Source organism: Sinocyclocheilus rhinocerous, unplaced genomic scaffold (assembly GCF_001515625.1).
Source record: "Sinocyclocheilus rhinocerous isolate Xijiao unplaced genomic scaffold, SAMN03320098_v1.1 scaffold3621, whole genome shotgun sequence".
Lineage (NCBI taxonomy): Eukaryota > Metazoa > Chordata > Actinopteri > Cypriniformes > Cyprinidae > Sinocyclocheilus > Sinocyclocheilus rhinocerous.
Window position 1 is genome coordinate 182,386 of NW_015654992.1, and position 13,597 is coordinate 195,982.

Consider the following 13,597-nt stretch of genomic DNA (forward strand, 5'->3'; position numbering starts at 1 on the left):
CTGCTGATTTTGTAAGTTTGCCCACTTACAAAGAAATGAAGGGTCTGTAATTTTTATGGTAGGTTTATTTTAATGGATAAAGACAGAATACCAACCAAAAAATCCAGAAAAAAACACGCATATATATATATATATATATATATATATATATATAAAGGTTAGAAATTGATTGCATTTCAGTGAGTGAAATAAGTATTTGATCCCTAAGCAAAACATGACTTAGTACTTGGAGCAGAAACCCAATTGGCAAGCACAGAGGTAAGACGTTTTTTGTAGTTGGTCACCAGGTTTGCACACATCTATATATATATTATTACTGTTTGCCCAAGCATTCAGATTTTATTTCATTTATTTCATTTGAGAGAGGAGATTTAAAATGTGTTAGATATCTGTCACTTTGAGGTAAATCAAAGACAATAAAAGGTCCAATTACGTCATCATCATGCGTGCTTTATACCATGGTGGAGCATCCAATCGACTTCTATTGTTCTTAAATTAAACTAATTACAGATACCTCTGTAGATGGCATTTTTACACCTGAAGAGAACATAATTTAACTAATCAGCAAAGGGATTAAAGCTCTGATCTGATCTGATTTGTAGAAAAAAATATATAATTTCATTTATATATTTATATATATACTGAACAAAATTATAAACGCAAGACTTTTGTTTTTGCCCCCATTTTTCATGGGCTGAACTCAAAGATCTAAGACTTTTTCTATGTACACAAAAGGCCTATTTCTCTCAAATATTGTTCACAAATCTGTCTAAATCTGTGTTAGTGAGCACTTCTCCTTTGCCGAGATAATCCATCCACCTCACAGGTGTGGCATAGCAAGATGCTGATTAGACAGCATGATCATTGCACAGGTGTGCCTTAGGCTGGCAACAATAAAAGGCCACTCTAAAATGTGAGCCTAAGGCACACCTGTGCAATAATCATGCTGTCTAATCAGCATCTTGATATGCCACACCTGTGAGGTGGATGGATTATCTCGGCAAAGGAGAAGTGCTCACTAACACAGATTTAGACAGATTTGTGAACAATATTTGAGAGAAAGAGGCCTTTTGTGTACATAGAAAAAGTCTAAGATCTTTGAGTTCAGCTCATGAAAAATGGGGGCAAAAACAAAAGTGTTACGTTTATAATTTTGTTCAGTGTATGTGTATATATCAAAATTATCAAAATTTTGTATAGCAATTGTCTACTTTCTGCTGTTACATCAGGTTTCAATTTTATGTCTTTTCACTTTTTTATGAGTTACTGACAAAAGGAACTGTTTTTGCTTTTATTTCAGAGTTGACTGAAGAAAATGAGCAGAATGAAGAATTGAGTGAAGTTGAGGAGAAAAATCACTTCAAAACTGGAGAAAACCCTTTGAGTTGCTGTCAAAGCAAACAGATAATTTTAAAGAAAACAAGAGCCAAGAAATCTTTCACCTGTACTCAGTGTGGAAAGAATTTGACATGCAAATATATATATATATATATATAAATCTGGGCAAAATGTAATTTGAGTCACTATTTTCATTGCATCTTTTCAGATTCATAGTGCATAATAAAGACACAAATACAAATTCTCTTCTAATTTGACATATTTATTGATTGAAAATGACCAGATTCTGTATCATTTTGAAAATATCAAAAAGAATGTATTCTTGCATATGTTTGCAACAGAAAGTTTTCTTGTTTCAGTAGTATGTTTCTTGTTCCACCCAGCCTGAAACAAAACAGCACATATATGAGAGCTAGTTTGTTCACTGCAAAATAACAAATACTCCTATGAAAGTTATCGTTATTATAGATCCCATTCAAAACCCAGCTTTCCTCTTGTTAGCTTTATAAAATTAAAACAAACATAGTTGTTATCAACATCAAAGTCTGCCAGCATGTGTTAGGAATATCTGTTATTACCTCCTGGGCTCCGCCTAAGGATGTATCTTCTAACTTCATCATAGACGAAGATGAGCAGTGAGTATGGGAAGGCACAGAACCACCAAGATGGTCTAAAACATAATACCAAAGTTAAATTGGGTTTTCAAGGTCAGCTAGATTTTCTTAGTGCAAAAGACTAGTTATGTCCACTTACTTGAGAGGATACATTCTCAAAGCAATGTCCATGCCTGGGCAGTAGGACAAGAAAGCTGCCAGAGCAGTTTCTTCAAACAGACCAAAGATGAGGATTTTGTTTCTAGAAAAGAAAAGTGGTGACACGGCCTATAAAAACAATCCAGTATAACACATATTGCACAATTTTATGGCTGGACCCTTTGTTTACATACCTCATTCCCTGCTGTACAATGGAATTCCTTCTGGTCTTGCAGATGATCAGATCGGCCCACTGCACAATCACAATACTGGCGAAGAATGCTGTGTGGCATGTGAACTCCACAATCTTTCTGCGCTCATATGTCTGGAAGAATAAACAGATGAGCCATATTTACATGACTGATACCTCACATTTTATTTTTTTATTTTTTTATGTATACAGTTGTGACACCTACCCATTGCTGGCCATAGCTATCTTCCAAGTCATTGAGATATTTATCATCCCAGTTGACTCGAATTCCTATTAAATCGGAGGGCAGGAATCCGTTCTCGGCAAGAATCACAAAGTAGGCAAAGAACCCTGCAACTGCTTGCATCATACCTAGAAATAAGTATGATGACATTGAAATTAAAGTTTACAGGGTCTGTCAATAGATTAAAATAATTGTGTGTAACCGACAATCAAGCGCTTGTTTTATTTGCATGTATTTATGTAATGTACAGCATTTATTTTTTTTAATTTTAGTATTCCATTACTTAATCAGTCCAACCAAGATTTTTTTTCTGATTTTTGTGTTCTAAAATGACTGAATTTGCAGCGACTTTTCTCAAAAGTTGTGGCAATATTTGCAGCACTCGTGTTGTTTTGCTGTCAAAATATATCAAAGACAACATTCTTGTAACATTTATATTACTTTTCTGACCTCAAGAACACGCATGAAAATGTTTTTCTTTTATACATTGACTCTAAAGGCAAAAAAAAATAAAAAAATTTCTGACTATTATTTCATGCTTTAAAGGGGTCCTATTATGCTTTTTCACTTTTTTAATTTTAGTCAGTGTGTAGTGTGTATGTTTGGGCATTAAAAAGATCTAGAAAGTTACAAATCTCAAAGTCCACTCCAAAGGGAGATATTTAGTTTTTTAAAAATCCCTTTTCAAGAACTACAACGAACGGGTGTTGTTTAATAAAAACCATAATGAATACAAAAATAATTGAAAACACATAAAAAGGGTTTTCCTTCCTTCTCTGTGATGAGCGGTGTCAGAAACAAAAAGTAGTGCAGCCGCTGTGTTTAAAGGGTAACTGTGGAAACCTCTATTTCTGCTGTTCCATAAGCGCCACCGACTGTCAAAGAGTAAATTTGCATTTTCATTCAGTGCCTACACAACTCATTCGGTCATTAGAGAGTGCACGGGCCTCTTTTACACAGCATACAGGCAGTGCTGATAAATTGAAGTGGTTGATGGAAACGATGTTGTCACACAACGCGTCTGCGGGAAATCTGTGGCAATTTAGAACAATTACAAGCTCCTCCAAATATTGCGGAGTTAGCTTGATTTTGCATTATATTCTAACTCAGGAAATCCTAGAGGGACTGCTTAATTAATAGTTTCTTTAAAATAAAAAAGACAGTAGGTGGCGCTGTTTGTACTTCTCAGGTGAACTCAGGGCATTGCTGATATAGCAATTACTACATTTTGTTTATTACATTAATGCACTGACTAAATATATAGCCACACTTCTTGGTTGTCATGCTTGCTGGCAGATTTGTACACACAGACGATTTAGAATTTCAAAATATAGCTGTTAACCAGCATGGAGTCTCTAATGAAATAAAACCAAATAACACGTAAAGATGCTTTTGCAGCTAGCCTGCTGCACATTAGTAACATCGAAAGTGTGTTTAGTTCGTAGGTGATATTTTGTACATTAAGCTTCCATAATAATTAAATTAAATGCTATGCTAAGAGAAAACATCACAATAGCGTAGTCGTTCAACACCAGGACAAAGAATGAACATAGCGCTAACATTAATGAATGTCTGTTTGGAATAACCATGCTCTTACCAATTTGACCGTAGGCCATACTGATTAGCCTCTCATTCACTAATTTATCTGTTTTAGCGTTTCTGGGTTGTCTCTTCATGATATCACTTTCAGCAATTTCATAGGCCAATGAGATAGCAGGAACCTGTGGAAACATTAATCAACAAATCAAAATATAGCTGCAGCCAATTACAGCATGCATTACACCACCAGAAGCAAGCATAACCATCTAAGTAAACCACAGTTACATAGGACACCAGAAACACAATTTTAAGCCAATAGGTTCACAGATAATAAATAGAACCATTTCTTTAAATTTTTTACCATTTGGGGGAGCTGTCAAAAAGTCATAGTTCATGGAATGAATTTTTCAATAAAATTCAAAATGGTCAACAGCCAATATGGTTGACACCAGAAAAATGGACGTCACTGTTTGTGAAGAGTTATGAACAGAGTCAGAGCATTACACTTAATTATTTGGAGTAATTTTCAGATTTTCTGACCAGTAGTGGCACTAAATACAAACTTACACAATGGCTGCAATTACAAGGTTTCATCCAATGCATCCTAGCATTGCCATGACAAAGCCAAACCTCCTGGTTGGGATGCTATTCACTGGCATGGTCTAAAGATTATCTGTCCTAAAGCTAGGGAGGATCAGTACGCTAGTTTGTTTTCAAGACATTAAAGATGGTTGAAACTATGATCCAATGAATCAGAAGAAAAAACACAACATGGTTCAAAGGTTATTTCCAAAAATGTGTCAAACTTTGAGCTGTTGGTGGCACTACGGGGTCTGAGAGGGCAACCAAAGTCAAATTGAAGGTCAGGCCTTCCCCAATCAGTTTACGAAATATCAAAATGTTTTACCCTAAGGATCTAGGGACTGTCAAACCAAAGAAAATGAAGAAAACAAATCTATACACTAATCTATACAATATGTGTCTATGCCCCTTCAGTGTTTGGCCCCTGATTCCCGTACTGGAAAATATTCTGTATCAGTAAAATTTGTCCTTTCACCTACCATGTCAGTCCCCAGGTCAATACAGAGAATGGTGACGGTACCCAAAGGTAGAGGAATATTAGCAATGATGAACAAAAGGAAGGGTGAGATCTCAGGGATGTTACTGGTCAGAGTGTAGGCAATTGACTTTTTCAAGTTGTCAAATATCAGACGTCCTAAAGTTGAAGATATGTTTGAGAAATAAGTGTCAAAATAAACTTCAGAATTCCTCAGTCAATAAAGTTTTCAATAAAATGTCATACCTTCTTCAACTCCAGTGACAATTGAGGCAAAGTTGTCATCCAGAAGGATCATGTCAGCAGCCTGTTTGGATACATCAGATCCAGCAATACCCATAGCCACACCAATGTCAGCCTTCTTCAGAGCAGGAGAATCATTGACACCATCACCGGTTACGGCTACAATGGCACCCTGATAAGAGGAAAAAATGCATTAAAATGGTATCTGCTGGGCGAAATTGTCTAGCATCAATAGGATTGGATAGACAACTCTCTAATGGTACCTGTCGTTGACACCCTTCCACAATGATCAGCTTTTGTTGTGGAGAAGTTCTGGCGAACACAATTTCTGTATGGTGTTTCAGGATATCATCCAGCTCTTCTTCACTCATATTCTTCAGTTCACCACCATGGACCACACAGGCCTTAGCATCTCTAGAGATACACTTTGTATTAGCAGGCTTCTAGAGCAAATTCAAAACTTGGTGTCCATAAATGTTTTGTTTGAGATTGCCAGTATACCTTGGATTAACCTCTCCAACAGGGATGTTCAAACGTGCAGCAATGTCTTCCACAGTCTCATTCCCTTCAGAGATGATACCAACACCCTTTGCAATAGCTTTAGCTGTAATTGGATGGTCACCAGTAACCATGATAACCTGAAATATAAGATTTTGAATTATAATTTGATTAATTTATTGTACATACAACAAGTATGAACAAAATTGAATATGCTGCAACATGTTCACAAAATATAAAAAAAATGAATCTTGAATCAAGAACAACTTCTTGATTCAAGACCCTTTACAAATAGCCATGTTTTTGGATGGTCACAAGTAACCTGTGATAGAAGACATAGATGCTTGATCATCTGATTCATTTAATTCAATATAGGTATAATAAGTAAATATAATCAAGCCATCAGTCTTGAATCAAGGTGAAACAACACCTTGATTCCTGCACTCCTGCACTTGCCCACAGCATCTGGTACAGCTGCACGAGGAGGATCGATCATGGATATGAGGCCAACAAAACACAGGTTCTCAGTTGGGAAGTTCACTTCTTCAGAATCAAATGCAAAACCCTCAGGAAATTGGTCATCAGGGAGGCTAAAGTGGCAGAAACCTTTAAAAAAAGAACACTTCATTAGTGTACATAGTCATAGTTTTGACTGCAACAACTCCACAAGGTGAACTTCATAATGTTGGCTTTACCCAGCACTCTTTCTCCAAGACCTCCGAGTTCTACATAAGCATTTTGGAATGAATCTTTCATTTCATCGTCCAAAAGCTGTTCTTTTCCTTGAATCAAAATGGAGGAGCATCGATCCAAGATTCTCTCAGGGGCTCCCTTCATCACCAGCAGGTGCTTAGACTCTGTGGAATTGGGATTCTTGTGGATTGAGAGCTAGAACAAAACATATTAGGGGCTGTTACAAAGGTCAGTCAAATGAAATCTGTAAATCTCCAAAGAATAATTCAACAAAAATACCTGATACTTGTTGGTGGAGTTGAAAGGGATCTCAGCAATCTTTGGGTACTTCTCTCTCATTTCAGTGACTGAACCACAGCACAGCTCAATACACTTCAACAGGGCAGACTCTGAGGCATCACCAGCTGTGTCTCGCTGCAAAAGATTTCTTTCTTTTACTGATAGTGTGTTGATGGACATACATTTGATGGACTTTTACAAGTCACTCTAAACGTAAATCATCTAAATGTTTCTCAAAATATTTTTAAAGTACTAAATATTGAGATGCTCAAGCACACCTTAAGGATTGGCACATGGTTTTGATCAGCAAGGAAGACTGCACGGTTGCACAAGCCAGCAACACGTGCAAGAGCAGACCAAGTTGGAGAGCTCCTGTCAAATGAGGTTCCACTCTGGTTCTCTGTGGTGTCTGCTTCATGAATCTGGTTGTCAAACCACATGTGAGCGACAGTCATTCGGTTCTGGGTCAAAGTTCCAGTCTTGTCAGAGCAAATGGTGGAGGTTGAGCCAAGAGTCTCCACTGCTTCGAGATTCTTCACCAGGCAGTTTTTCTTCGCCATACGTTTGGCAGTCAGAGTTAGACACACCTGCATTAAGTTACAAGTTAAGTAATAATTCTTGGCTCAAGTGAAGTGTACTTTGGCTCTGTACTTTGAACTCTGACTTACAGTAACAGTGGCAAGGAGTCCTTCAGGTACATTAGCGACAATGATTCCAATCAGGAAGATGACAGCTTCCAACCACCCATATCCAAGAATCAGGGAAAGAATGAAGAAGCTGACACCCAGGAAGACAGCTACACCAGTGATGATGTGGATGAAATGCTCAATCTCTTTAGAAATTGGTGTCTGTCCACCTTCCAGACTAGAGGCAAGAGTGGCGATACGACCCATGACAGTACGGTCACCGGTGTTGATGACAATACCTCTGGCAGTACCTATTGAATATTGTAACTTTTAATTACATAATTCTGACATTGTTTTTGTAATCCAACACACTTCAGCTGTTTTATCTTTGTACCTTCAACACAGTTGGTAGAAAAGAATGCAATGTTTCTAGTTTCCAGGGGATTTTCATTGGAGAAGTCAGGAGTACGAGTCTGGGGCTCAGATTCACCAGTGAGTGAAGAGTTGTCAACCTTGAAAGGAGGAAAGCAAGAATAACATGAATATCCATGTTGGTCCAGGATTGCTGGTTATTATTGGTTTGGTATTGGTCTAGTTCAGGGGTGTTGAATCCTGCTCCTGGCGGGCCTCTGTCTTGCAGAGTTTAGCTTTAACCCTAATAAAACATACCTGAACCAGCTAATTAAGGTATTCAGGTGTATATATATATATATATATATATATGTATATATATATAAACTTCCAGGAAGGTGTATTGGGGCAAGTTGGAGCTAAACTCTGCAGGACAGTGGCCCTCCAGGAGCAGGTTTGGACGGCCCTGGTCTAGCTTGTTGACCAGCATAGACAACTTGTTCACCAGCAAATGATTTGCTGACTTGAAGAAATCTTTCTGTTTGCACTACTTAAAGGTGCACTAAGCAATATTTGAAAAACGCTTTTGACCACAGTGTTGGACCGAGCCCCAAAACACACTTGCTGCCAATCAGCAGTAAGGGGCGTGTCTAGTAATGATAGGGAGAAGAGAGCACTCAGCGAGTGCACAGGATGGATATTAGCTGAATGACTATAGATAGCAAGAGATGGCAGATTAAAAAGAGGAAGATTTCAGAGGAATAAACATTAAAAAGAAGGGTTACGATCAGGCAAGAGGTAGGACCTGCGTAAATATCGGAGCAGCTTTCCAACGGTGGAGAGAAATAAAGGAGTGGGAAGGCCTGGAATCGGATGTCGAGGTTGCTTTGTTTCTTCTTGATAGGTGAGTTATGTTGTTTTTGCTTTTTCACACAACTAATTTGTGTTGGCTTTTGCTTGAATATGCTGCGGCCGGCAGGTATAGCAGATTCTGCCATCGTCGCTGCAGGGTTGTGTATGTACTTGTGGGGCGGAGTTATCAAAATAGGGGTGAGGTCCTGTTGGGGTATGGGCTTGTTTGTTTTGGTGCTTTCAAATATCAACATCGTTTGGCAAAATTAGCTTAGTGCACCTTTAAGATTCCTGGTTGGTGAAGACACCAGCATACCTGCATCCCCTTCTGGTGACCAGCATTCAAAATGCAGCTTAACTATGTCATTCTTTTCAACAGTGGGGGTATGTTACTTTAGCCATTCTGATAAGCTTTATGTCTTACCTTGCATCCATGTGCAGTGATGATACGAAGATCAGCTGGGATTCTGTCTCCACCTTTGACCTCCACAAGATCACCAGCTACTACCTCCTCAGCATTGATACTATTTTTCTCTCCATCACGCACAACCAGGGCTTGCTACAAAATCATATTGTATTAGAATTTATTTTTTTTGTGTGAGAGCTACAATGTTTTATCGGAATAACTTTTGCATGTCAGTACCTGAGGAACAAGGTTCTTAAAAGACTCCATGATTTTAGAGCTCTTGGCTTCTTGGTAGTATGAGAAGCATCCTGTTATTATGACAACAGCAGCAAGCACAATTCCCAGGTAAAGCTGCAAAATCAAACAGGTTCATAGTGGGGCTAATTATGCTACTGAGATTTGTGTGATTCACTATGTTTGTTGACATATGAAACATTTATGCATAAATATAAGAAGATTTTTGTTCCACTGTACATTGTCATTAGCAGGTTCGTCTTCGGAGGCAGCCTGGATACCGTATGCCAGAAAACATAGGATTGCACCAATCCACAGCAGCGTTGAGAACCCACCAAAGAGCTGTTTACAGAACTTGACCCATTCTGGAGTTGTAGGAGGTGGGGTCAGGGCATTGGGCCCATCACGAGCTAAGATCTCCTTTGCACGAGAAGAGGACAAGCCCTGCCAAAAATAATAATAATAAAATAACAATTTGTTAAAAGTTGTTGCATGGTGAGTGAAGCTTAAAACAAAGGCTTTTATTTAAAAAAAAAAATATATATATAAACATAAATTCAAGGGAGATTTTGTAGGATAACTAAAAGGGGGCATGCTGTCCTTGAGGTGTTGGAGTTTAATGAAGGTCAGGGTGGGGCAGAAGGTTTGATCCAGGTGGGGGTGGAGCAAAATGGCAGTGCCGCACTTGCTTATGTCCGGGTTTGCTCCAGGACAGTTAGCAATAATTGACTCAAATAATATTATGCACATAAGTTTCAAATCCATAGCTTTCATAGATTATTTGCAAGTACTTGTATTAGAATTTTTCCATTACAACATATATCAATTACATAATAATTTCGATTTGAACATGCTTGCTGGTAAACTTCTTGCACAGATGTCATATATATATTTTTTTAGAGTAAAAGTGCTTTGATTTGACAGAGAAGACATATTGAGCTTAACAATCCAAAATTTCAATGAGGTTACCAATTTTTCAAAGGTAGATAATAACAACAATAATTTATGTAATTCTAAGAAGATAAAAGATGCATATGATTTCATATGATATCATTTTAAATACATAATGTTTCCCAAAAGTGTCACTAAGCTCACCCTGGTCAGGTCAGTGCCGTATTTGCGGTGAAGCTCATCCATTGTCAACTTGTGGTCATCCTGCAGAAGCAAAAAGAGCCTTTAAATCTTAGTTTCCCACAGAACTGATTATTGTTAAATGGAATGTTAAAAGTATTTTAATGCAATGTGTATTTTTAAAAATGTATTTATATATGAATTTCCTACCAGATCCACTTCTTTTTTAAGATCGTCCATGTCCTTCTGCTTTTTTTTCCCTTTTTTTGGCATTTTTGCTCCATCCTCTGAAGTTGCCGCCAATTTGTACTTATCATTCCCCGTCTATCAAAAATAACGATACTTAACATATGCAACTAACACATTAACTTAGTTAAACAAAGTAAATGAGAGAGAGAGAGAGAGAAAAAAATAGAGCAATAAAAGCAAATGTGCAATGAAACTGGCAGTATAATAAATCATAGTCATAGTCCACTCACTCCAAGCCCCATTTTCCTCGTTTATTTCGATTTAAACTCTGGAGCTTTCAGATTTTAGATGTCGTAGTCCTCCTGAAAGCCTCTCCAGAGACAAAAAGCTCCTGTGTGTCCAAGCAAGGTTCACAAAATTTATACCCTGCCAACTCACCTGTTTCAGGGAGGAGTTGTAAGAAGATTAGGGAGGAGTTTTGGTTGCTGTCATGGAGTTTTAACATTTATTCAACCTTCATCTGTAAAGGTAGGGCATGTCATTGACATCTACATGAGGAACGAGCTTACTCAATATTTGAAAAGACCTGTGGTAGTTTGCACATAACAATTTATTATAAAACTTCCGTGTGCACTGATTTGTCTTTAACATTGAATTTCTCTGCATTTATAAATCATTTATTAGTCTTGGCACCACCTGATTTTTATGACTTTTGGCCACTTCTCCATTTCAAAGGTAAGTGATGAATGACTGTGTAAATTGTGTCCTTTGGCATTCAACACCCAGTAATAAATCTGATAAAATCAAACTATGCTTTTAGGCTACAATCTCGTATCTCAAGCATTCTGAATGTGAGTTTAGCATACGTTTTGTTCGTGTTTTGTAAACGTCTCGCTATCTTTTCTCTGTCAACAGTGGATTAAGTTTAGTCTATATTTATGCTTTTCTACAGCATGCCACCACTTATACATCTGTGAGCATGGATTGCACATTTCCTTTTGAGTTTGCATCCATTAGTTTGGTAAATACTCCAGGAAAACCAGGATCAGCTGGTGCTGCAGCTCAGAGAGGCCTATAAATGACAGCATGTGTTAGGAAGATGGGAATGAACTGTGTGGACATTCAAGGTGAAATCAGGGTTGTGGGAATGTCTCTCTGACAGTCATAAACGATTCAAGCAGAAATTGGTGTTGCTGGTTTTGTGGTTACATTTTTATATTTTTTTTCCTCATAAAGGTCTAGCACTCATTAACTTGGGATCATGAAATGGCACTTTAAAGCAGCTGCCCAACCTGTTTTAAGGAAGCCGTCCCGTCTCTTAAAGGAAACATTATATACTAAAGTAGGCGGTCTGCCCGTGTGTTACTTAGAATTCATGTGAATAAAACAGAATTTGTTACTTTGCAAGAAACAAGTGCACCAGTCTATTTTAGTCTTTGGAAATAGCAATGCCTGGATCAAATCACACACGGTAATAGCTAATAATACCCTTAAACAGTGAAAACTATCATTTAGTAAACTGGTTCCAGTGCTTCATCCAATAATTGGTCTGTCTGATACAGGGATTATTCTCAAAATGAAAGGACAATGTGATGTAGTCTTTCACTGTACAGAGAAATGTGAAGGGGGAAGGGGCTCATACTGTGACACACGTGATTACAGCAGGGGCTCTATGGATGTGAGCAGAAATGGCAAACAAGATCTTTAGTTCTCTTAAAGGAGGAAAATGCAATCTAATCTAATATAATATTTTGTGGTAATGTCTGGCCCATAACATCATAACACAACACAACTCAGCTCAACATAATTTATTGTTGTGAACAGTTGAAGTAAATATATTTTCCCAATCTAAAATAAAACATAAATATATAGTCATATAAATATAATATACCACATTGGCTATATTATGTACTTGCAAGGTTCTCTCAAAGTGTTTCCAGTAACATTTCAGTTCCAGCACTTTCATTCAGAGTTATCTAGTCTTTAACAATGTTCTCAGAACATTAGCACAAAAATGTTATTTATAAATCATTCATGTAACATTTTTTGAAACATTTTAGTTCATCTAACTTTTGTTAGTTGTTTGTTGTTCAGTGGTAGAGCAATGCATTAGCAGCGCAAAGGTCGTGGGTTAAATTTCCAGCGAACACACATACTGATAAAAAAATTTATAGCCTGAATGCACTGCAAGTCGCTTTGGATAAAAGCGTCTGCTAAATGCATAAATTTAATTTTAATTTAATTTTAATAATCTAACGTTTTTTAAAAAATGTTACTACTTGTTTCAGAACATTTAGAGAACATTTAAAAGTAACATTCCCATAATGTTTGAAAAAAATTATACAATGAAATGTTCCCTTAACATTCACTTAAAAAAAAAAGTTTTTTTAAACATTTAAAAAACTGGAAGTTTTGAATGTTCAGAGAACATTCAGAAATGTTTTCAGAACTTAATCGGAACGTTAGCAAAACTTTCTTAGAACATATTATAGATAGATAGATAGATAGTGTGAAAGAAGGCAGTGTCTCTGTCTTGCGTGGCTCTCGTAAAGAACACTGCAGAAATCAGCAAGAATCTGATTTTAGAAGAAGGTTGTCACTTCTAGTATGTCAGCACAATTCAGTGGCATTAAAAAAGTCTATTCATATTCAGGAATTGTTGGGCCAAAAAATTTAAATTCATTTCTTCACCCTCATGTCATTCCAAACCTGTCCTTCTGAAGGATAAGGAAAGTGATGTGTGCTGTCAATGTATCATAACAGTAGTCAATCTAATTTTGTTTTGCTATATTCTTGGTCTTCTGAAGCTTGAGAATGAAAATTAAAAAACAAATAAATAAAAGAATAATAAAATAAAATAAATGTGTCATTATTTAGTAGTGGAATCACATTTTTTCCCCCGACAAACCTGTGGATTATATATTAAATAACCATATTTTTGGAATAATCCAGTGAAAGGTGCAATTGAAAAGTGCGTAATTTCATTCAAAACAGAAGGTATAATATAATATAATATAATATAATATAATATAATA

The 13,597-nt window shown here is 36.9% G+C and overlaps 1 protein-coding gene across 1 annotated transcript; it reads right to left on the reverse strand.

Moving 5' to 3' along the window:
* Positions 1-1,603: 1,603 nt before the first annotated feature.
* LOC107717913 (sodium/potassium-transporting ATPase subunit alpha-1) lies at positions 1,604-10,936 on the reverse strand. The gene is made up of 22 exons (XM_016524819.1): positions 10,853-10,936; positions 10,584-10,697; positions 10,398-10,457; positions 9,543-9,746; positions 9,306-9,419; positions 9,087-9,221; positions 7,854-7,971; positions 7,502-7,770; positions 7,112-7,420; positions 6,834-6,968; positions 6,557-6,749; positions 6,292-6,467; positions 5,865-6,001; positions 5,627-5,777; positions 5,367-5,535; positions 5,125-5,279; positions 4,122-4,245; positions 2,507-2,652; positions 2,285-2,415; positions 2,092-2,193; positions 1,917-2,008; positions 1,604-1,722 (listed from the first exon to the last, which is right to left on the reverse strand). Exons 1-22 carry the CDS (start codon positions 10,862-10,864, stop codon positions 1,694-1,696), a joined length of 3,075 nt encoding a protein of 1,024 aa, XP_016380305.1. The 5' UTR covers positions 10,865-10,936; the 3' UTR covers positions 1,604-1,693.
* Between the last annotated feature and the right edge of the window lie 2,661 nt (positions 10,937-13,597).

Excerpts from the sequence above, each read along its gene's own strand:
- LOC107717913 (XM_016524819.1), bottom strand. Across the intron at positions 6,468-6,556 it reads TCTTGGAGAAAGAGTGCTGG|GTTTCTGCCACTTTAGCCTC; the intron begins GTAAAGCCAACA and ends CTTTTTTTAAAG. Across the intron at positions 5,280-5,366 it reads TGTCACTGGAGTTGAAGAAG|GACGTCTGATATTTGACAAC; the intron begins GTATGACATTTT and ends CTTCAACTTTAG.